At 41.9% G+C, this 25,443-nt stretch overlaps 1 protein-coding gene across 3 annotated transcripts in view; it reads left to right on the top strand.

The window, feature by feature from the left end:
• The window catches only part of furina (furin (paired basic amino acid cleaving enzyme) a), a 153,650-nt gene that overhangs the window by 76,293 nt on the left and 51,914 nt on the right, over nucleotides 1-25,443 (top strand). For all 3 annotated transcript variants that reach the window (XM_060941075.1, XM_060941076.1, XM_060941077.1), the window contains exons 3-4: nucleotides 14,496-14,594; nucleotides 24,099-24,194. In XM_060941075.1, the coding sequence (XP_060797058.1) occupies nucleotides 14,496-14,594; nucleotides 24,099-24,194 (195 nt within the window). The remainder of the gene's footprint in view (nucleotides 1-14,495; nucleotides 14,595-24,098; nucleotides 24,195-25,443) is intronic.

The following is a 25,443-nucleotide window of genomic DNA, read 5'->3' as shown; positions in this document are numbered from 1 at the left end:
CCAAGATGGCGGCTGGGGGGGCGTTCCCCGGAATGCCGTGACATCAGTGAAAAGTATCTGTTGGTGGCTCTAAATTGACTGTAGGTGTGAATGAGGGTGTGAATGGTTGTTTGTCTCTGTGTCAGCCCTGCGATTTAACCTGGCGACTTGTCCAGGGTGTATCCCGCCTCGCCCATAGTCAGCTGGGATGGGCTCCAGCTTGCCTGCGACCCTGTAGAACAGGATAAGCTGGATGGATGGATGGTCATAAAACATTTGTGCAAGGTCAAGAAATGAACAAACCATGGAATAAAGGTTACGCTCATGTTTGTTACATTTTTCATGAAATCCTGGTTATAGCAGGGAAGAATTTTATAATGTAGGCTGTGAAATTTAAAAATTGCACCAAGAATCATCAAACTTGTGAGCTGCCTTTCCCAGCTCTAAGGTGGTATTTATACGTGGTGGAGGCGTAATGGTTTTGGCTTGTCTGCATTCATCCATCTGAGATCCTCATTGTATAGACAGCAGGCTTCATCTCTCAGGCCTGCACATCTTTTAGCAATTACTTCTCACTGTAAATCACAGTATATTGTATAACCATTTATCATCACATGCCTAGTTTGGACTGTGACTAGAGTTATGGAGGTCACATTTTTGAGGATTTACTGCAGACAGCTTGTCTTGTACACTTTGTGCCGTGGATGTTCAGATGCCTTCCTTTTGCGCTGCTGTTTTTTATCCTTTTGGCAAAAACACTTCAATTTTAAAACGCCACTATTTCACTCCAAGTGCCTTTCCAGCATGGACAAATGCTTTAAATACCATATAGCTGTCATTGCACAGAAAGTGTACAATCGATACACGGGCTTCATAATTTGCATTGCATTAACAAAGGTGTAAACACGTTTCCACTCTAAAAGCATTTAGAGCTGGCTTGTGCTGAAGCTGACCATGAGAAGGGAATCCCCCCCCCCCCCCCCCCCCCAAAAAAAAAAAAAAAAGCACAGAGGTCAGCATTGTTCCTTATTAACCTTGTGCAGCTTGTTAACTTCCTGCCAGTTAATGGTGCGGCTCAGCAGAAGTGGCTCTGAATGCTTTACAAACGCTTAAAAAAAAAAAGTAAAGATTAACTTTCTAATGGGCTTGTGTTCCCATTTCATCTTTTGTGCACTCGTTCTTTAAAGGGCAACATTTGTTGTGTGGGGTCCCCCCTCCCATCTACACTTAAAAGTAATGTTCTGTAGGTCTCCTTCAGTGTCCACAGTCTGATTAATGGTTCTTGCTACTGTCTGACAGATTGCGCCCCATTAGCCAAAAACTCCACGATGGTGCTCTCTTCTCATATTTTCCTGATAGAACAATTATGCAAGGATTCCCTGAGTAACTCTGAAATGGCTGTTCGCTTTATGGATGATTTTCTCATGCCTGAGGAGCTTCCGCAGGGGTTGTTTATTTTGGTGGCATCCTGGAAATGAGCTGACCTCTACTGTGGCAAGAGATTGAGGGGTCATATTTAGGTTTGTCACATACTAACAGATGGTACGCCCCCCCCACCCCAAATTTCAGCAAATGTATTAAAAATGTTCTTTGAAAGCATTCTCTTTTTTTAAAACAACCTCTCCTGCCTTGTAGTACGTAAAAGATCTTCCTGGAAAGATTCAGGCCCCTTTCCTCACCCTTTGGGGGGGGACTCCAGTGAATAAAGTACGTTTGATAGTTCTGTAAGCGGTTTTGTTTATATGGTTATTTTTGTAGATTTTCTTTTCACGTGTCATCTACACTGGTGTTTCTCAACCACTGGGCCATAGCCCTTTAGTGGGCTGCGAATCCCCCCCCCCCCCCCAAGTTGAAGCATGACTTGCAGCCATGTAATCAAAATATTCTACGTCATGAGCGTCTGCCACGATGGTGGATATACAAAGCAACTAGGATGGCAGCTGCTGAAAGAGTGTCTAAGTAAACAATGCTGAATTTTCTCAGTATTACCACAATTTGAAGAGTCGATACAAAGGTAAGATAGATGTGTGGGTTTTGAACCATATTTTTAAAAAGTTGGATTTTTCTGAGGGTAAGATACTTCTACTGATCATAGAGTACTCCGATATCGCGTTCTATCTGGTTTGGCAGACTTTGTGGGTCGACAAATCTCAAATGAAGGCTTATAAGTCCATGAAAGCCTATAACTTTTGTCTCTGGATGGGTAAATACCTTATTGAACCATTCAATGATGACAAAGCAGTTGTACTTGTTAGGGTAAGTTATGGCTTCTTTTTGCATTTAGTTTACTTCTACAGTATGTGTAAACAGACGAAGTGTGAAATTTTGACAAGTCTCTAGCTTTATGGCTCACAAATCGCACTAATTTGTTTCAGGTACGATTTTGCTTGTGCTCCTAGAAACGAAATGGCAGTAACAACGACCGAGTGAACCACGACAAGGGCGTTCGTTTTATAGCAAAATTCTTCCATGATATACATGCCCCTTTTCCACCAAATCAGTTCCAGGGCTGGTTCACAACTCGTTCAACTTGCGAGCCAGCTGAGAACCAGTTTGCTTTTCCATAGCTCGGGGTGCTAAGGGGAGCCATGTCAGTTATGTCACTGCGTTTGCATAAACCTTGGTGCGAACATTGAAGCAACAACAACACGGAGAAGAAGCAGCAACAACAATAATGGATGACTTCGCATTTGTACAGCTGCTGCTTCTCGTCACTTAAAAATGGTGACCTTTCGCGGTCTTGCTATTGTTGTTGGTCTTAACAACTCCGCCCTAGTTCTTTCCTCTGGCCCAGCAAAGAGCTGGTGCTAGCCTGGAACCGGTTTTTCTGGCCCCAGAGCCAGTTCTTTGTCAGTGGAAACAGAAAGCCCGGTTCCAAACTAAGCACTAGCCCCGAACCAGCCCTGGAACTGCTTTAGTGCAAAAGGGGCATGAGGGCTTTTGAATCTCACCTGAGATAAAATGATTACTGCAAACACGAGCTGTTTTGGTTTTAGCCTCTGTTAGATCAGCCCTGACTGTGATGTTCAGCCGTGCTCATCTCCTCTCCATACTAAGCCTCAGAGTTTTCTCGCCCTCTTTCCAAATCACAGACGGAATTCTAAAAAATCGGAACGTGCCACTGTCACGAGTACTGTTGTGACCACAACCATATACAGCACAAAGATCTGGCATAGCTAAAAGAACACTTAAAGCAGTGGAAAAACAGAGTTGTTCACATGTGACTGTTTTGTATGGAATGTCGCTTGACCCCGCACTTGTATATCCACCAACATGGCCGACATCCGGGTTTCTATTTTGCTATGACGTCACTTGCAAATCAAGGCTTGCTGGGTTGCATCCGACGTCGCATCCGCCTCATTAAGCTACGGTCACACTACAGCATGTGATGCTTTGTGATGCGTTATCGGTGAAAAACGAGGCATTTTAGTGGTGATGCATAGCAATATATAGACGTGAGCTAAAAGTTGTGGTCATACAGCAGGTGAACACTTGGCGACTGTCACGCCTTTGTGCGCGAGAGTGTGGGGCAGCTGGAGCGGCCGCACACTCACCAAATGCGTTGTGCGTGCTCTTGGGACCTAGTCATTATGGGAAACACCTGATCCTGATTTGAGTGCAATCAGCATGCACAGATGTGGATGCTGTTTTTACAGGGGCTTTACGAAGTACCATTATCACGGTCACGTTTGTTTCAAGCCATGTTTATAACGCTGCTTAAATACTCTTCTTTATGATTCTGCTTTGCTTTCGTTTTTGTAAATATCATGCCTGCTAATAAACTCTCCTTTCTGCACTGGTTCATCTACCACTGTCTATCTTGTAGTGTCCTGATCCGTAGATCTTTAACCTGGCCACATATAAAAAGTTGCCTCCATGCTCTTCCAGGTTTTCATCTGTTTGTGTAGAACGATGTCTGCAGCACCAGGTAGTTTGAGATGTTGGAGTTCAACGGATGGATAACTTTCCAACTCGTAGGAAAAATCCTTCTTTGTTGTGTAAAGATCTATCCCATTGAGTGGTTTCTATATTCACTTTTGAGTGTGCTTCTTGGGTTTTTATAACTTTGCTTGTTCACTGAACACAAACATGGCAATAAATTCTTGTTAATCGACCAGACTCCACTTTTGGATCATTAATCCTTTTTGACTGAGAATGACACTGACACACACACACACATATACACACACGGTTTTATGTTGGCTTCTGACACATCCATACAATTTTAAATACAATACCTACAATTAAAGTTTGTCTTTATTGTATTTATTTAATTCCTGGGCTCCCGTCTGTAACAGAGAGTGATGTTGCATCCTATTAATGCACTTTACAGTAGATTAGATTCTAATAGATGAGCCAAAAAAAATTTTTTAATAAATAAATGGGCCCCAATTCGTTACAAGTATGAATAGGTGGGCCTCAAAGCAGAAAAGGTTGAGAACCCCTGGTCTAAACCAAATGAAAAGCTCCCCGTGCTTCTGCGTTGCTTAGCTCTTCAGCATTTGAATCAGTTAATTTTGATTCTGTGGACAAAAATTCAGATCACATTTCTTGATGTGGTGTGAAAAATGATGAATCCACGTGCTGCTTTGCACAAACCTGAAAATATGAGGTTATGATCTTAAAGCTCATAGGCAACGGTTTTAATTTTATGCACATTTGAACCTTTATATGTTAAACCCTCTAATTTTCTTCTGGTCCCAAGAAGTATTGTTAATAGGTAATTAAAATAAGTTGGTGCGGATCGCGGCGAGTTTCTGTTTGGCTGTTTTCGTGACCACTCAGCGCGTGATGTCATTTAAGACACACAGACCACTTGAGTTGAGCCCACTTGTGTGTTTTCATTGCTGTTCGGCTTGAGTGCAGACGTGCGTTCAGGAATTTCCAAAGAAAAACCATGCCTTATTGTTGTGTAGTAAACTGTAACAACGGGACCGGTTCAGGAAGAAGTTTTTACCTTTTTACCGAGAGAGGAGAAGAGGCAGAGAGTGGATTTGGCTTTTTCCGGAAGGGGAGAAGAGGCGGCGCAAGAGGGTTGTCTTTTTCTGGAAGGGGAGACGAGGCGGAGCGAGAGGCTTGGCTTTTTCCGGAAGGGGAGACGAGGCAGAGTGTGTGGATTGTGCGCATGAAACAAAATCAAGCAGTCAAACAACGGACCAGGAACGCTCAAGCAAAGATATTGGAGGTAAACATTTTTACTTTAGCTTGCAACTGACAAGTCAAGAATCCTGAGGGATCCTGTACAATCATTGTGGAAATGAGACAAAGGGATATTTCCTTGCTTAGAGTAGGCTATAAATAGTATAATGCCGCGGATGGCAGGCTAATGTGGCCTACTGGCGCACTGTCAAGTTAATCGTTACCTATATCCACTGGGGGGCGGTTTAATTATTCTTCAAAAGGGCTCTTATTTAGTATTACGACGAAAGTAGGAATTTATCATAACTACCAGGATAAATCGTTTGGGCGTGAGTCTCGTTGAGGTCCGGGGTCACCGCGATCAGAGTCGGCCGAGTCGCTGTCCGATTCCGAGGCCACACGGTCAAACCAGTGAGCCACATTCACCGATTGCTTCACAACGGCCATAGGTTCATACATGTATGGTTTCACCTCTCGATATTTAATTTGGAGAGTTCTTACTTCAAAATCGCTATCGCTTTCAGACATTTTACACAACCTCTCACGACCAAAGTCCGTACACGTGTGCTCGGTTCGCAAGTAAACGCAGAGCTGCTCCCAGTCTGTTTGGCTTAAATGACGTCACGGCAACGGCCCCCTGGTGGTGAAAGTGCGCATAAGTGAGATGTAAACAAACCTTCGGAAACTGGGCAAAACAGTATGTGGTTTTTTTTTGTTTGTTTTTTTTCCCCGTTTTATTCAATTTTAGGGTGCAAATTAGACACTAGGAAGATTGAATTCGCCTTTTGGGTCATTCTTCTAGAAAATAAAGTTGATATTCTACGTTTCACCTCTGACCATTGCCTATGACCTTTAAGCTGCATGAAGTAAATTTTTCAGAGCTCAACAGAAACCGTGTCCTGATATTTGCTGAGATTATTAAAGGGCTGTGTGACTCTGTACCAACCTGATGTGTGTTCCTTTTTTTTTTTTCTTATGCTTTTTTGGACTGTTTCTCATAATGGTTTTACAGGTATAGTCATTCCTTCACCAGCCTTTCTTCATTTTCTGTCTTGAAGCAAGAAATACAGCTGGTCATGTTACCGTTAATCCTTGGGGCAATTGTATGATTTTTATTAAAGCGCATATCCTGAACCAATTGGGTTTGTTTTTTTTTTAAATGAAAGTATGTCCCTTTATGCACTCATCCAGAAGGGTAATTTTGCACAAGGCCATCTGTCTACAGCAGAAAAAAATAAAGTAACAAAACGCATCTGGAAAAATCCCAAGGGAGTCTGGAGCCAGATTCGTGACGTCACCTGCGGCATCGCCAGCAGGCTGCGAGAGCTTGCACGGTTTCAGTGCACAGCCTGTGTAGACAAAGTTTGGCAGCTAGCGATTTTGCATTGAAATATGGAATTGTCACCTGAGTGCAATGTTACTTCACCTTTGGATGAAGAATATAATGAGATGTCAGAATTGGGGCTTCATCTGTTTGGATTTGATGATGATTCAAGTAGTGAAGACGACGGAGACAACACCGGGGATGTAAATATGGTTTTCTCGTAAACAAACCAGTGCTGACGTAGGATTCAGAAGGAGGCGTCCCGCATGTGACATCACGAAAATCAATGTTTGCCGGGAAATCCAAATGCCAAGTGTTTTCATAGGCGGACCAATTCGCCTCAAATGGCTTGATTTCACCTGAATGTTTCTGGTATTGCGCAGGGTAAAAAAAAAATTTGCAAAGAATGCAGAATGTTAGATATTTGACCAAAGTTTAATATAAAATGGGAGAATTACATTGATCTTGCTCCTGAATTTACCCGTGATATGCGCTTTAAGGAGATGTTCTCATATCAGTTATGCCATTTATATTTTTGATGGTTATTCTACCATGCAACATGACTGACCTACTGCTTTTCCTCATGATGGTGTACTCGTTTACAAAAAGGGTATTTGCCAATGTTAAGTTTTGGGGCTGTTTTGAGATGCCACTATGCAAGTCAGATTAGTTCCTATTTTCACACAGCGCTGTCAGATGTGCAGTAACGGAAGCTGGTGTGTAAGAAAGGGTTTACTTTCTTTGCATTCTCACTGCTACACTGCTCATACGCTGCCCATCTCTGGAGCTATGACCGTCAAATTCAGTACCAGCTGTCTGGAGTTTCTATAGTAACCGTGGACTGTCGAGTTTGGGGCCCTTTTTTGGTCTTTACATACTTTTACACATCACCAGTCTCTATTAATCTGCCTCTGACTTTGTGACCCGTTGCAAAAGACCCATTATAGTGTAGCATGATGCAGAGAGCATGATGTGCTATGATAAGATTCCATTTCATTTGCTTTGAATCATTGACCAGCAAGCATTTGCTGCAAGAATGGTTAGTTTACGAGCTCTGACATGTGGAGGACTGTGCTTGGCACTGGATCAATCGGCCTTTAATAGATTCTGAAGAACTTGCAGATGAGGCTTACAGTTTTGCAGTGTTCAGATTCTCTAATTCAGTGTGCGTGCTATTGCAATCTTTTCAGTTACTCCTCCTATAATGTTGACATCTTCGGGGAGGGGGGATTTGAGCCATTCCCTGTGTGATAGGCTACTTGAATCAATGTGGACTTGCAGCTAAAAGAGCCATAACTTCGCATGCCAGTGTACTCCATGAACAGTACACAAGCAGCTCTGCTTTAGCTGAAAGGCTGCTGATGATAAGCATAGCCGATTCTTAGGGTTCCCACCCCCCTCGCTCAGCCCTCGGGACAACTAGCGTGCAGCTGGCACCTTTTTTCCTCTGAGGCCCATCATAAATTTGCACAAAATCTTTTGGGAATTCATTTGCAGTAGATGAAATGCTAATAGGAAAAACGAGCTGAAATGTGCTGTTAGGCAGCCATTAAGTGTTCCACGGGTGAGCATGGCACTGGCACCTTTCTGGCATAGCCGTTCAATTGAGAAATGGGTCTAATTGGTCATTGTCTAGGCACACTAGGACTTTGTAGTGCAGTTTTAATCTATGTTGAGGGCAGTTAGAGGGCTTCCAGGAATCACCTGTAGTGTGGAATGCATGTAAATTTCATCATGAATTCCCTCAAGACTGCAAAGCTGCTGACTTTACTTTTAACTCGGGGCTTTTCAAAGTGTGGGGCGCGCCTCCCCTGGGGGGCGCCAGAGTTCTTCGGGGGGGGTGCAACGTGAGGAAAAATAAACCAGAATAAGTTACTATTGCGGACATTTAGCGAACTTCAGCTAGCCTTTACCAGAGACAAAATGGATCGATTTTTAGTACCTAAAGCTACAGTGAGTGAGGAGACAGAGTCTGGACCAAGTAAAAAAAACCAAGCCTCCAAGATGTTGCGGTTTTGCAACTTCAACGCAAATTCAACCAATCCCCGCAAATTCAGGGCGGTGTTGCAATTATATCCGATCACCGCAACTTTCCCGCAAATTTGACCAATCGTTGGTGTCATCTTGAGGTGACGTCGGCAAATTACTTTCCGCCTTACTTCCATGTATACGTTCAAGAGAAGCAGCATGTGCGCAGTGTTGCCAGATTGGGCGGTTTCAAGTGCATTTTGGCGGGTTTTGAACATATTTTGGACTGGAAAACGTCAGCAGTATCTGGCAACATTGCATGATGTGCGAGTCAGTGTTTATGTAGGCTTAAATTCTGTTACTGAAAGTGTGTTATGTTTACAGTGAAGGACTGTGTGCACTTTATTTTTTTTACTTAATACAAGAAATTAATGGATGCCAACATTTTTTGCCAAAATGGTATTTTATTTTCCATTGTTTAGGCAGTTTCAGCATCATACTGTGAGATCCTGTTCAAATTGTTGTTTTTTTTCTTCCATGAAGCCTGAGCCATTTATTTTATTAGTTTATAATCATTGTTTAATTTAGTCTTCAGGAGAGACTGCCTGCACACAGTACTAGTGTTAATAGTTTTTTTTTCTTACATGAAAGCTGAGGCATTTATATTATATTTTAAGGTAACTTCATGTGCTGTGAGGTTCTATGCACTTTAACTTTTGAACCAACAGGTGCATTTGGATAAGTAAAGCCTATTTTTCTGCAGTTTTGTAGTCCTGCTAATCTTTTATATTGGTAAAGTTTTTATAGGACCATTTCTCAGTGTTTGTTTTTTTTTCAGTAATAACTTATCACTCAATTTTAATCACAAAAAGAGAAAATCGCAACAATTTCTTGCAACTTTCACTTCCTCCTGCAATGTAATCGCAACAAAAACCTAAAAAACACTGCAACTTTCATCGCAATTTTTTGGAAAAACCCCCGCAACATCAGACATTTTAGCCCACAACAATCTCAAAAAAGGCCTGCGGAATCCTGGGGGACTGGAAAACGAAGGAAGTATGACCACGATTATTTCAAGTTTGGATTTTCATGGACTGGATCTGAAGATGCTCCACTGCCACAGTATGTGTCTGCCAAGAGGTGCTAGCTAACGATGCTATGAGATGTTTAAAATGTGTAAAACAAGATGTTTTAAAAAAGCACAAATGTTTAAAATGTGAAAAAGAAAAAAATGTGTACAACAACCATTTTTTAAAAATACGAATGGAACATTAAGTATAGCAACAACAAAAATTGTAAGGGGGGGCGCTGTTGTTTATTTGCTCTCCGAGGGGGGGCTGACTCTCCCACACTCTGAAAACCCCTGCTTTAACTCTTTTCGACATTTGTCTGACCACCTATTTTAAGTAGGTTGAGTGTATGCATCCATCATACCAATTTGTTTTAACACTTGCGATTTTATTCTGTTTTTATTTTTATCCATCCATCCTCCCCCCAACTCAGGGCTATGTGAGCCCAATGTACAGTTGATGTATGAACACAGGTTTTGAGCCTGGGAGATGTCCAAGAAACTGGTCTCTGATCCTTTTGAAAGTGGTGATTTGGGGTTCAGTCATCAAACCCTGGTGTGATTCATGAGGTGTGGAAGTTATCCACCATGGAGCCATGTACTGAGTAACACTGTTCACTTATGTTCCTTTCTACTTTTCATGATGTTGGGGAAAGTTATTATGGTTATTGATGTATAAAACAACACCTTTCATAGGTCTGGAGTGCTGTTATTAGCTGACCTTTAATGGTTCGACTATTGACACTAAGATTGCGAAAAGCCGGCATTTCTCGTTCGCCTGCTGGTGAAAAATCTGAGATTGGTACCTTGTTGGCAGGTATTCCTGCGTGAGATGCCATACATTCAAAAATTGCTGTTCACTGCTTGAGTGTTGGTAGAAAAGTAATAATAAATGGACAAAACTCATGCCTCCCATTTTTGCAAAAGTGATGTATGGAATTGTGCAGTTGATCCATGGCGTGGGAGTATGTGAAGGCAAACCTGTGATCTCGAGCTCCTCCCAACAAAGGAGCCTGGGTTTGGAATTAAGTCCTTAAGGTTGAGGCATGTGTGGGACTAATTTTTAATCCCAGTCCCATCTTCCTGTCAGGAAAAATGCCCAATCCTGCCAGTTCCTTATTTTTGCTTCTGGGCACTTGCAGTGTTGTCTAATGAACTTGGTTGGAGCACCCTGCCACCTCCAGTATCCTCCTGCAGTAATAAACGTTGCATTCAAGCCTGCTCACACTTGTGGGTTTTTTTGTTTGTTTTTTTCCTTCGAGTTTCAAAGAATCCCTGTCCCAGTGCACACCTCTAGCTCAAGGTGTTGAAATTTAGGGAGAGTGAATGAAGGCATGAATAATGCACAGTGACAGTATGGAATATTCTTCTAAAAAAGGAAAACGGTTTATAGAAGTGTAGGGTTCTGATGTTTAAGAGGACATCATAAGGTGAACGGGGGGCAACTCTGAGACGGAAGGGTCCAGGAGAGATGGAGGACAAGTTCATCCTGGGTGAAAAATCCCAGATGGCCATCTTCTGCTGCCCGTTCAAGCTGCAAATTTGGGCCTCATATTTTTGGGGATGGATTTTTCTTTTATCTGTTGCTTGCACGTGTGGGTTCACATGTGTGGCTAACGGAGATGGTGTGCATTTTTCTTTAAGAATTTATGTAAACTAACTTGAATGTGTGCGCGTGCTTTCTATATAAATTCCCACTATAGAGTTTTCAGACTTGTATTTTGTGTATGATGTACATGATTAGGCTGATATTCCTTTTTAGTGCCTGAATAGGCTACCATATGCCCCTTTTCCACCAAATCAGTTCCAGGGTTGGTTCGGGGCCGGTGCTGGTTCACAACTCGTTCAACTTGCGAGCCAGCTGAGAACCAGTTTGCTTTTCCATAGCTCGCGGTGCTAAGGGAAGCCATGTCATTACGTCGCTGTATACATCAGTTACGTTGCTACGTTTGCATAAACCTTGGCGTGAATATCGCCGCAAAAACAACGCGGAAGAAGAAGCAGCAGCAACAATAATAATGGATGACTTCGTTTGTACAGCTGTTGCTTCTCGTCGCTTAAAAATGGCGATCTTTCGCGGTCTTATTGTTGGTCTTAACGACTCCAGCCCTCCGCTGACGTAAGCGGTTCTTTCCTCTGGCCCAGCAGAGAGCTGGTGCTAGCCTGGAACCATTTTTTTTTTCTGGCCCCAGAGCCAGTTCTTTGTCAGTGGAAACAGAAAACCCGGTTCCAAACTTAGCACTGGCCCCGAACCAGCCCTGGAACTGCTTTGGTGGAAAAGAGGCAATAGTGAAAATTAAAAAAAAAAAGTCAGAGATGGGCCTGCCCTGAAGGTAAAGGCAATTGCTGACCATGTATATATTTACAAGGCCTTTCATGGATTGTAAAGCACTCCAGAGATTTTGGTGTGTGTGTGTGAGAGAGAGCATTACCATGAGCCAAGGCTGCTCTTGTATCCCAAGAGTAACATGTGGGTTATTCTTTTCATCAGAATTAATTCTTGTTTTCAGGTGGTTTGCCGCCTTTGTTATGCCAAGTTAATATTGACGCTTGCTTGATTGGAAAATAAACAACTGCTGGATTATTTTGAAAACATGCATGGCATTGCATTTCAATGAGGCTGTTGGATGGCCCTTCCATTTCATTAATTATCCCTAGAGGTTGCTGCAAATTTAATACGCACTGTGCTGCCTGTCAGCATTACGCTCTACCTTTGTTTCGTTTTTTTCCGCCACTGGAACACACTATGGTTTCAATTAGCTCTTCCCCTAGTTAAAATGTAGCAGGAGATTGTGTGCTTGTAAAGATTGCTATGCAGATAGTTAGGAGCTCTAATTGTACACGTCAGGTTAGGTGGAGACTAATTGTAGATGATGGCACTAATTTGCGTGGGAATGTGGGGCTCTTGTTCCAAACTCTAGTGCTGCTTGGCTCTCCTTTCTGAACCTACATGATGAGTCGAAGGTACACTGGGAGATAATTAGGCCGCCTGCACATTTCTCACGACACCGCGCTGCTTTTAGATGTTAGCACAGCGTAGTGCTGACAGGCTAGCATTACTTCTGTGCCTTTCCTATTTTTTAGGATCTGCTTTCAGACTTGCCCATAAATATCCTTCTCCATGACGTCCTCTACATTCCTTCGAGATGCAGTGCAAGTGTAGGACCTCCCAGACTTGGCATTAGAAACTCGAGATGCATCTGCATTCCGTGGGTTTTGGCTTAGGTTTCAAGATTGTAGATCAAAAGCTAAAGAAAAATCTCTGCTCCAGATATCCCTACTGTGTTTTTGGAAGGATGTGCAGTTGCTTTGTGTATGTCGGGGAAGTTGAGCTTGATGGTGGGATGATATGACATTGAAAGATATGACGTTATTTTCATCTCCGGCTCGCCTAAGCCTGGAGCTGGAAGCATTAAACCCAGCTGTGACTTGTGTCCAGCCTTTAAGTCTCTTATCTTGGCTCGAACAGAATGCACCTGCTCTTGGCTCTACATTCCCTTCTCCACTGCATTATAAGGAATTATGATTGCAAAGGAGCTGCTTATAATTTTATCCATCAGACCCAACATTTCTTCTTCTTTTGTACCAGACTTATTTCATTATGCTCTAATCCTTTTATTCCTATCGCTTCCCTGTTCTCTAATCTGATATTTCTCTCTCTCTCTCTCTCTCTCTCTCTCTCTCTCTCTCTCTCTCTCTCTCTGTGGTTGCTAGGCTTCTCCGCTTGCCTCACTGCCTCGAAGCAAATCTGTTTTCGGAACGCTTTCTGCCTTTCTTTGCTACACTGGCTTTATTTAGCTTATGGTATTTGTGTTGACATGTTGTAATCCAAGCTGTTTACACGGGATTAAATAAAAGGGAATGGGAAGAGATCAGAACTGAAAAGCCACTTCTGAAGTGCTGGGGGGGGGAGCCAAAGATGACTACCGTAGTTTGTTAAAATTGATTCCAAACCTAGTCACGTATTACACCTTCTATAATTCATCTAAACATTATTATGCAAATGGATTAGTGCCCGTGTCTCAAAATCGAGCTTATGTACTTAACATGTTCATGTGGAGCTAAGCGAGCTAGTGTCCTTTGTATACAAGAGATTTACTCAAAGTACTGTATGAATTCCAAGCTACGGATGTGCAAAAATCAGAACACGACGTTTTCAGTGTCGGAATTTTAGGATTATTCGTTTACTTTTGCGGTCTTGTTTTTCCTCCAGCTTGACAGTGATCTATTCAGCTGCTCAGCATCTAATGAAACTATCAGTTTGTCATTCAGGGCCCATTAGATGGATTCCGGGGTTGAATTGTGTGTTAAGCCAGATCATGCCTTACAGCCTTTTGTTACGGACATGTCGAAGCTTCTTGCGTGCACATGAGGAGTTTAGCAGCGCATGAGCTACTGCTTTCTCTTTTTCGTTAAGGGAGAATCGATCTGCTGGAAAACTTGGAGCTTGGCACTTGTGTGGATGGGAGGCTGGCTGACTTGAGATCAGTACATCAAGCATGTGCGTTCATCATTGTCTGCCTTTTATCTAAAAACAAGGTCTTGGTAAGGGCACTTGGACCGCTCTAAGATGACCTGTTATACTGGAGCAGCTTAATCCATGCTGCCCGTTTTGATCAAGGCAGCCCTAACTTGGCAGCTTCATTAAGTGTAGCTGTCTTATTGTAGGTCTATTTCACTCAGATGTTTTTTTTTTCTCTCTTCATGTTTTAGTGCGCTCCTGTCTTCTGTCTTGCTCCTTTTGATCTTTTTTTTTTTTTGCTGTCTTGCCACGTATTTCATTAGCGCTTAATACTTTTTTTTTTCTCTCCTTTGTGCATGTTTTGTAGAGATGTACTGCCTAAAGTATCCGCCTTTTCTTTAGTGAGTAATGCGAAAGGTGATGTGGTTTTGTGTTAGGTGTGTTAAATGCATTTTGAATGCCTCCTCATTTAACATTTCAAACTAACTGCTTTACCAGGCATATCCTTTAAGACACGAGTCTAAATGTTGTTTCTTCTCTGTGTGTTTTGGCAGATATTTGGAGAATACTACCATTTCCGGCACCGCAGGGTGGTGAAAAGGTCTTTATCTGAACACAGAGGAACACACATTCGCCTGCACAGAGAACCCCAGGTATGCAGAAATGTTCCACACCGCTTCCAGGCATTTTAAGATGACTCAGTATTGCAGCGTGAGGCAGCACACTCAAAAGTAGTCTTTATTCTGTGTGATATGAGTTACTGATTTTTTTCTTTTTCTCCCCTTCCCCTGTGTGGATAATTTAGTTAAAATGTAATAATGCCACAGTTCAAGCCAGACTAGAAGAGATGGCAAAGTGTTTTGGGAATATCAAACAAGTTTACTTGGCCCACAAGCCCAACATATTTCTCTTCAGTAATAGAAATTCACTCATCTATATTTGAGGGCCTGAGGAAAATTAATAAAAGGAACGCTGAATCTGATACACGGTTATTAAAAACCTGTCTTGTTTAGAACAGGATCAGGCATGTATCTGTTAAGGCATTCACGTCGTCTCCCTTTTCCTCTCTTCATCTGCATTTGTATGCAATCTCATAATCATTTAGAACTTTGCGTATAACTAGTGCTGTCAAGCGATTAAAATATTTAATCGCGATTTAATGTCGCGACTGTCATGGTTAACTCGCGATTAATCGCAATTTAATCGCACATTTTTGTCACATGAAAAACCATTGTAATTCTCTTCTCAGCATAAAGTGAATGGGCTTGCTCACCGTTCGAACTACGGGGGTACACGGGGGATCCGAGATCCCTTGAAAACATGATTTGGGAAATGTTGGGGGGTCTCTAAAATATTGGCAAAATGATGTTTATTGACACAGCAATCGTGTGTAACGGGAAGCATTTGCATATCCGAAGTGAGCGCGCGATGGAGAGCCACGCTCTGAGACAAGCGCAAGCACACACACACACACACCCCGAGGGAAAATAAGGGACCCCCCGAAAATATCGGCATAGTTCGAACACTGGTTGTACCAATTTTTTTTTTTTTTTTATTGCAGAGCATAACATGTCTTGTCACAGCCACTGCAAAGTGGGGCTGGAGCCACCGATGGGAAAACGAAACCTAAGCCGAGCACCGTGGCTCTTCGGGGGAGGGCAGGGGACTCTGGCTGTGCGGGGCGTGGCATCATGTCACAGAGCGTTAATCTCGCGATAAAATTATCGCCGTTAAAATTGAGTCAAGTTAACGCGTGAATAACGCGACATTTTTGACAGCACTACGTATAACACAAGTAGTGTAGATTTTATCAAACATTTAATATTGGTAGTATATGATGACTAAAATCATTATACTGATTGATAGTTTGTGCGTTTTATGTTGTCCTTGGTCCTGAATGTTGGGCAAACATGTCTAATGAGCAACTTTGCTGCAGTAAAAAAAAAACCTCCTTTTTGCTGTTGGTTTTAATAATCACTCTGATGTTTAGCAGAAATGGAAATAATTTAAAACTTGTTAAAACCACAGTGTGATTTAGTCAGCGCATTCAGCTTTTAAGGCCTCTGGTAATTGTGACTGTGAGCATTTCTCACCACGTATGCAAAATGATAGTTTGGGTTATGTGCAAATAAATGAAAAGTATCGACACATTGCCCAGTTTAATATGCATATGAACATTTTCTTTAGGGATTTGCGATTAGAATTGATTTAATTTGGACTGGCAAAAAACTTTGCGTAACCTTTGTAAGGGCTTGTCTGTCTTCCTAGGAAGTGATTTCCCCTGTGAGATCAGCGTCATGATAAGCCCTGCTTTGTCTTATTTGAACATGATTACAATCTGTTCTGTTGGCCCACGCCATCCTTGACTTGTACAGTCTTCCACGTAGTTCCCACCCCTTTGTGCCACAATTAAATTGAAAGTCCTTTCAGAAGCTCATCTGATGGTGCCATCTCCCCTGGCTACGCTCACCCCCACTCCTTATATTTGTGTGGTGTTTCATTAAGACCACATAAAGGAACGCTTTCCTGCTTCTTTGACAACTTTTGAAACGCGAGCGTTTGAAGTCGCGGTATCTCTAATGGCTCGGCCTAACATCTGCAGCTATTCAGAGCCTTCTGAGTGTTTGTCACTCACCAGCTGCTTCAATCCAGATGGCAAGATCAGAGGTGACGTGAAACATGATCGGCACACCTTCAGTTCCAGAGGCTAGAAAATCTCCTTAATGGAAATCATTGAGTGGATCAGCATGTGCCATTACTCACCTAGACGGGACGAAGACCTGCTTGCGCACTTGTGCTGGATAGCCTGCATGAGTGAGGCTGGCTTAGCTCGAGGTGCAAAAACACTCTGGTCTGGTGTGCAGAAGTGATGGTGTGTGAATAATGAGGCCACCTGGGATCTTGCCACAATGGCTGCACACTGGGTGGGATGTGCATGTGTCTCTATAATGTGGGGACTGTCCCAGACCAGAGGCGCCCCAGAGGTTCCAACAGCAATCAATTAAGATTTGAGGGCCCAAAAAAAAAAATTCTCCCCTTTAAAAAAAAAAAAAGAAAAGTTTTCCTCTCCCCTTTACTTGGCTTTTACTGTCCAACCTGACTGATTTTTAAACTCAGATTAATTGAAGTTAATGTGGTTTTGGAACAAATAAAATACTAATGGACATGCTCTTGTGGCAAGATGGGACTGATTCAGAAACTATGACCAAAAATCATAACATGACCTGAAGCAGCTTCTGTAAATGTCAGAATCGAGAAGTTTTTGCGCCATCATTACTAATCACAGGTTGTCGGGTCGTTTCTAACGTTTATGTAACCACAGTGGAGCCACATTATTTAAGGCAGGTGATTTTGGCTCTTTAAGCACTGAAGCTGCTGAAAGACTTTCAGTTGTGCCAAATGTCTTTGCCCACCCTCTCAACGAAGCTTGAGATTTCTGCTAGCTGCTCTGCTCCACTTCCTGTTGTTGAATTCTTTTGCTCCCTTAGCGCCAAGTTGAAATTGGAGCCTTCCTGGCTTTTAAACGGCCCTTATCACCAATAACACAACTTGTGGGCAGAAGCCACATGGATAAAACAAACTTTTTTTTTTTTCCCCCCATTTACATATTGCCTTCACTACTTTTGAAATTGTATTTGACCTGCACTTTATAAAAATAGGAAAGGCTACAAAGATGATCAGAACTTTATCCTTGGATTGATTTTTAGGCGTTTTCAGACCTGTTGTGCATCATAGGGTCACATTTCCTATCATGCCCTGAGGAAATTACCATAATTTTGGTCCAGACAGACCAAAGATATGCTTTACCCACCACTGCCTGCTATATTTGAAATGTCTGGCTGATCAGTTAAACTTTTTCCAGATTACAAGCTTCAGACTTTTATCAGTTTTTTAGATTCAGATTTTTATCTTCACTGCTGGAGCTTCTGGTCTGCATCTTTTAGTCCTTTCCCATTACATGGAAAAATCACTACTTTAGGCATTGGCCAGTGTTTTTATCTACTTGAAAGTCTGAACAGCTAAAAGGCTGGCATATTAGGCTTAGCTTGTTTTTGTGCTGCTGATCTTTAGTCGATGCTTCAGCAGATCAGACACTTTGCTTATTAGCAAATAACACACTTCTGCAGTTCTGCATCATAAGTATTGCAATGGTAGCATGCTTTCAATTCCTACAAACTTCTAATTATTTTCTAATTGCCCTTATGCGTTGATTGAAATGTCTTTATAGGAGTCAGAATCCTGTTAATATTAGGGCTGTGTACATAGTAATCAGAGTTAGTTGCTACTCTAAGGATCAAGCGATTCTCACTCACAAAGTTTAGCATGGAACCTCATTAACAGTGTACTAGGGGTTGGAGGAAAGCTATGGCCTAATGGTTAGAGAAGCAGATTTGGGGCCAAAAGGTCACTGGTTTGATTCCCTGGACCAGCAGGACTGGCTGAAGTGCCCTTGAGCAAGGCACCTAACCCCCAACTGCTCCGGCAAGAATTGGTGGCATACCTTGTGTCTGATTTAACCAAAGAAAAGCTGATGAAGTTCGGGTGGTACCTGACCGAAACGAAACAGTGAAACTGGTTGGAATGGAGTTAGTCCTGTCTTGCCCCTTTTCCACCAAAGCAGTTCCAGGGCTGGTTCGGGGCCAGTGCTTAGTTTGGAACCGGGTTTTCTGTTTCCACTGACAAAGAACTGGCTCTGGGGCCAGAAAAACCAGGCTAGCACCAACTCTCTGCTGGGCCAGAGGAAAGAACTGCTTACGTCAGCGGGGCGGAGTTGTTAAGACCAACAACAATAAGACTTCGAAAGATCGCCATTTTTAAGCGACGAGAAGCCGCAGCTGTACAAACGCGAAGTCATCCATTATTATTATTATTGTTGCTGCTGCTTCTTCCGTGTTGTTTTTGCTTCGATATTCACGCCAAGGTTTATGCAAACTTAGCGACGTAACTGACGTATACAACGACGTAACTGACGTATACAGCGACGCAATGACGTGGCTTCCCTTAGCACCGCGAGCTATGGAAAAGCAAACTGGTTCTCAGCTGGCTCGCAAGTTGAACGAGTTGTGAACCAGCACTGGCCCCGAACCAGCCCTGGAACTGATTTGGTGGAAAAGAGGCATCTGTTGGCAGTCCGTGAAGTGAACCTAGACATGGTCTTAACAAATGTCTGTCACAAGAGTGCTGTCAAGTATGCATTATTAACTCTGGCCATCATTGTTTACTGATGGTGAATGCTTTCGATTTCCATTGGTGTCAAGGAGGGGAGTTGGACAGTATCTCTTGTTTGTCCAGGATTATTGAGAAATTGAGATTATCCCATGAGCCTCAGTCTACTACTTTTTGACGTGTTTAAAAAAAAAAAAGCTAGGGTTTAGTTCAGGGGTGTCAAACCTGATCCATAAAGGGCCGTGTGGCTGCAGGTTTTCATTCCAGCCATGCAGCAGCACCCTGATTTGGCTTATTCAATCAACTGACACACCCACCCTTTAATCAAGGGTGGGTGTGGCTGCAAGTATTTGACTGTGTGAAGACAGTTCAGTTGATTGAATGAGCCAAGTCAGGTGTGCTGCTGCATGGCTGGAATGAAAACCTGCAGCCACACGGCCCTTTATGGATCAGGTTTGACACCCCTGGTTTAGTTGGTCTCAGATGATTGACCACTTGGAATTCTTGATTTAGTTCTGATTAGTTCCCTTTATTCAATACATCTCTAACAGTTATTCCACGAAATTGAGTCATACATGAGCTGATAGCTGACGAGGCGCGTAGCGAAGAGATTGAGTGGAATAACTGTTTTATTCTATCCATATTTACTGGATTTTGAGAAACAGAGCATTTTTATTTTTTGCAAATTCGAGAAATAAAACCTTTTGTACAAAACGTCAGACAAAATCATTTCCACTTAGAATGTAAACAAACTGGCAAAATGACAGTAGCAATTTGTGAGAAATGCTAATTCTTGAAAAATAAAAGATGCATTCTTCTCATATATATTTCATCCACAGTTGATTCAGTAATGCGCTTTGCCATTTGTTTTTCTCTACTCACAGTATGAGCTGATAGCCTAGTAGTTAAGTAGCCAATCAGTGTGTGTGATTGCTTATATCCAGTGAATGTGCATAGAATAAATGGATATATATTAGGCTCAGACAGCTTTTTAATATAATGATGACATTATAACTAAAATGACAAAGATATTGGACATCAAAATAATCTGGAAAAGGCAGTGTTAATCCACATTTATACAACCCCGATTCCAAAAAAGTTGGGACAAAGTACAAATTGTAAATAAAAACGGAATGCAATAATTTACAAATCTCAAACTGATATTGTATTCACAATAGAACATATCAAATGTCGAAAGTGAGACATTTTGAAATTTCATGCCAAATATTGGCTCATTTGAAATTTCATGACAGCAACACATCTCAAAAAAGTTGGGACAGGGGCAATAAGAGGCTGGAAAAGTTAAAGGTACAAAAAAGGAACAGCTGGAGGACCAAATTGCAACTCATTAGGTCAATTGGCAATAGGTCATTAACATGACTGGGTATAAAAAGAGCATCTTGGAGTGGCAGCGGCTCTCAGAAGTAAAGATGGGAAGAGGATCACCAATCCCCCTAATTCTGCTCCGACACATAGTGGAGCAATATCAGAAAGGAGTTCGACAGTGTAAAATTGCAAAGAGTTTGAACATATCATCATCTACAGTGCATAATATCAAAAGATTCAGAGAATCTGGAAGAATCTCTGTGCATAAGGGTCAAGGCCGGAAAACCATACTGGGTGCCCGTGATCTTCGGGCCCTTAGATGGCACTGCATCACATACAGGCATGCTTCTGTATTGGAAATCACAAAATGGGCTCAGGAATATTTCCAGAGAACATTATCTGCGAACACAATTCACTGTGCCATCCGCCATTGCCAGCTAAAACTCTATAGTTCAAAGAAGAAGCCGTATCTAAACATGATCCAGAAGCGCAGACGTCTTCTCTGGGCCAAGGCTCATTTAAAATGGACTGTGGCAAAGTGGAAAACTGTTCTGTGGTCAGACAAATCAAAATTTGAAGTTTTTTATGGAAATCAGGGACGCCGTGTCATTCAGACTAAAGAGGAGAAGGACGACCCAAGTTATCAGCGCTCAGTTCAGAAGCCTGCGCCTCTGATGGTATGGGGTTGCATTAGTGCGTGTGGCATGGGCAACTTGCACATCTGGAAAGACACCATCAATGCTGAAAGGTATATCCAGGTTCTAGAGCAACACATGCTCCCATCCAGACGACGTCTCTTTCAGGGAAGACCTTGCATTTTCCAACATGATAATGCCAAACCACATACTGCATCAATTACAGCATCATGGCTGCGTAGAAGAAGGGTCCGGGTACTGAACTGGCCAGCCTGCAGTCCAGATCTTTCACCCATAGAAAACATTTGGCGCATCATAAAACGAAAGATACGACAAAAAAGACCTAAGACAGTTGAGCAACTAGAATCCTACATTAGACAAGAATGGGTTAACATTCCTATCCCTAAACTTGAGCAACTTGTCTCCTCAGTCCCCAGACGTTTACAGACTGTTGTAAAGAGAAAAGGGGATGTCTCACAGTGGTAAACATGGCCTTGTCCCAACTTTATTGAGATGTTGTCATGAAATTTAAAATCTCCTAATTTTTCTCTTTAAATGATACATTTTCTCAGTTTAAACATTTGATATGTCATCTATGTTCTATTCTGAATAAAATATGGAATTTTGAAACTTCCACATCATTGCATTCCATTTTTATTTACAATTTGTACTTTGTCCCAACTTTTTTGCAATTGGGATTGTAGTTCAAATAGGCATGCACTTCAAAACTGAAAATCCTCAGACAGGTTTTATTGAATCAGTTGATGGATAACAGAGGACTATATGGTACAAGACTAAAGGTTGCCCATTTCATCAGTATGTCTTGTAATTTAAAAGGATGGCACGTTTTACCCTAAATCAATTTAATTTAAAAAAGGGGTTTCGCATTGGAAACATTAATATTAAAGAGGCCATTCATATTAAAGCTATTGTCACACTCCTCCTCCTGTTCAGCTGCAACTGGTTTAATATCATTAAGCTGTGGTGGGCCTAATGTCCATCGCTTGTGGTTTTTCTTCTAGATTAACTATTCTACTTGTAACTGTAATTTATCCTGATGAGCCTGGGAGCATTGTGAGGAGAGAGAAGCCTTAAGGACAATAGAGATCTACTACTTGCATGTAGTACGTTAAAGGTATTTATAAGTGTATAATTTGTTTAAAAATAATAATGAAATTATAATGACTTTATTTCAAATGGTATAAAACCCCAGCAGTTTACATCGGTAAAGTAGGTTAGGTTGTGGTCAGAAGTTTACATACTCATTATGGGCATGACTGTCAAATACTGGGCTTTTAATGATTCCTTTGAACGTTTCTTTTTCTGGGGCAGACTGATTTATGCAACATGCATATTTAATAATAAAGACTTTGGTGCACAAGTTTTAATTTATTTTGAGTTGTCTGAAATTAGCACAGGGTCAAAATTATGCATACAGCACACCTAATATTTGGTTAATTGTCCCTTAGATTTTAGATTTTAGATTAGATAGAACTTTATTGATCCCTTTGGGAGGGTTCCCTCAGGGAAATTAAAATTCCAGTATCATCATTACAGGATAAACAGAGAATAGAAATGGAGAGAGAACTTCTAGATAAATTAAATTAGGTATTTGCATATACAAATATAAAAAAAGAATAAGATATGGGGGGGGGGGGGGGGAGAGCCAACGGAAGAGGTATTGCACGTTATATTGTTTACCTTGACCGGACACTTTTTGTGAACATGAACAAGCTTCTGGCAGAATGTGTGTTGTGCTTTTGGGGTCATTGTCCTGTTGGAACACCTGATTTTATATCCACGTTTCAAACGTTTAGCTAATGGTTTGTATGTATTATTTTAACCCTCAGATTTCAGACGACCCAAACTGAATTAAAATTTGTGCCCAAGATCCCCCCCCCCCCCCCCCCCCCTTAAAGATGCAGTTTGTATAATTGTTCTTCCCCGGAAAAAGAACAGTTAATTAAAAGCCTGATCACGTCATGACCTTCGTGTCAATGATGTAAACTTCTGACCGCAGGTATACATGTGCATATTGGTTGCTCTTTTTGTACAAGTCAAACTCTTTGATGTTATCGGATGTCTGACGTTAAACTGTTGTTAGCTTTTTTTTTTTCTTTTGTTTCCCACTCCCTTTTCTTTGTGGGTGTTACTTTCCAAATGAAACCATTTTTAGAATAAAGTTTGCTCATTTTGTGGTACTTGCCTGTGGGTCGAGCAGTGCGTTATGAACCTGAATGCTGGATACCTGGGTTATTCCCCTAAGTAACCGCCTTGATGATGTGCTGCTTTCATCCTGTCCTTGCAGCTTTGTCAGTCATGACTTACTTTCACTGTGTGCTCTGATCACTTCAGCTGAGCTGTCACTTTGCTGCTGAACAGAGGAGGCTGGATGTTCTGCCTCTGTCAGGAGTTTATCTACCTGTGTTCTTTCTCCGTTTACTGGCCCTTATTGGCTTGACTACTTTACAGGTTTCCAAAGCCATTACCAATTGTTTGTTATAATTGGTATATTACTAGGACCATTTTAACATGTAGGAATCATTATTGATGAGCGTTGAGACACATGCTAAACTTATTTAATCGTTAGTAAACTGTTGTACGTGCCTTCTCACCAAGCATGTGTTTTCTAAGTAAGTTTAAGTCATTCTGAAATTAGAAATGCTGTTTATAGTTGATGGACAGATTTCCTTTTTTGAAGCACTCGAGCAGTGACTGCTTGCCTCAACATCTGAAATAACATCTAATTTCAGTGCTGCTGAGGCCTGGGAGAGGGTGGCAGATTAAGTGTAGAGTCCTAAAGAACACTGATGCTTGTTGTAGGATCATATTTCCTAATTAATTAATTAGTGAGTTGATTTACAGTAATATAACTGGAGTAAAGAATATATGTTAATAGCAACTGCCAAATCTGATGCTTTATTAGCATCAGAATCCGGAGTATATAGTAACAGCTAAGGTTTGTTGATACAGCCTTGTTGGTTACTTTGAGTGTCAAACGTGCTTTAATACGACTGTGTGTTTCTTAAGGTAAAATGGGCAGAGCAGCAAGTGGTGAAACGAAGGAAGAAGAGGGACATTTACTCCGAGCCAGTTGACCCAAAGTTTGCACAGCAGTGGTACCTGGTGAGTCATACACCCTTACACACTTGGGTAGATGTCGTCAATGAGTGAAAGGTCACCATGCTGGATTCTGTTACCTCAGCCTAACAGCTAGCCCATAAAAAATTCTTCCTGAAGATCGGAGTAAGTCGTCATTTTCTGTAGGATGGGACTAAACGCAGAACATCCAAAGTGTGGATTATGTAATATCAAACTCTGTTTAACCAGTGCTGAATGCTAAGCCGCCTCATCCTTGTTTTGCCACAATATGCTTTTGTTTTGAGACATAAATACACTGTATGGCCAAAAGTTTGTGGACACCTGACCATCACACAACTGTATTGGATGTCTGTATACAGTAACATTACAATTTCTTTCAATGGAACTAAGGGACCCAAACCTGTTCTAGCATGATGGTGCACCACAAAGCGAGCTCCATGAAAACATGGTTTGCAAAGATGCTGCACAGAGCCCTGACCTCAACCCCACTGAACATCTTTGGGATGAACCGGAATGCTGACTGCACACCAGACCACCTCACCCGACATCGGAGCCTAAATTCATTAATGCCCACATGAGCAGATCCTCACAGCCAGACTCCAGAATCTAGAGGAAAGTTTTCCCAGAAGAGTGGAAAAGTAAACTAAAGGGGGACTAAATCTGTAATAGAATGTTCAAAAAGCACGAGTGTGATGGTCAGGTGTCCACATACTGTTGGACATGTAGTGTAAACAGAGATGAGAATTTTCTGCGGAATTCCGAGTTTATCCTGCTGAAAATGTCATTTTTGTGAAACGTGTAAATCCGTTGACAAAATTTTGGGGGGTCGGCACGAGGCGAGGCTTGTGGTGGCACAAGCAGGCAGGACCGACCACCCGCCAGCATCTTTCGGCAACGCTCATTGCAAAATTAGTTGCAGCTGTGATAACAGAAATCGTCATTGCTTTCTTCAATATTTATGCTAACGACAACTCACGACGATTTCCGGCAACGTTTTGGTGCTAGTTTCATCTCACTTCTACAATTCACGGAGAAACAAGCTATATGTACACGGTTTTGATCACTTCTTAAGTTTTGGTTATTTTGGTTAGTTTTCAAAGTTACTTCGCCAATATGGCGAAAGTTTTGGACCGCAAAAATGATCATGCCAGGGAAATCGATAAATCGAACGGGATAAAGAACTGTTTCCGATGGGCATGGCTCGATCGTAGCGTTACCGTGCAGATAGGGACACAAACTGTGACGACGTGCCTGACGGAACATATCCGAAAAG

This window comes from Neoarius graeffei, chromosome 15 (assembly GCF_027579695.1).
Source record: "Neoarius graeffei isolate fNeoGra1 chromosome 15, fNeoGra1.pri, whole genome shotgun sequence".
Taxonomy (NCBI): domain Eukaryota; kingdom Metazoa; phylum Chordata; class Actinopteri; order Siluriformes; family Ariidae; genus Neoarius; species Neoarius graeffei.
This window is presented reverse-complemented; position numbering and strand designations above follow the sequence as displayed.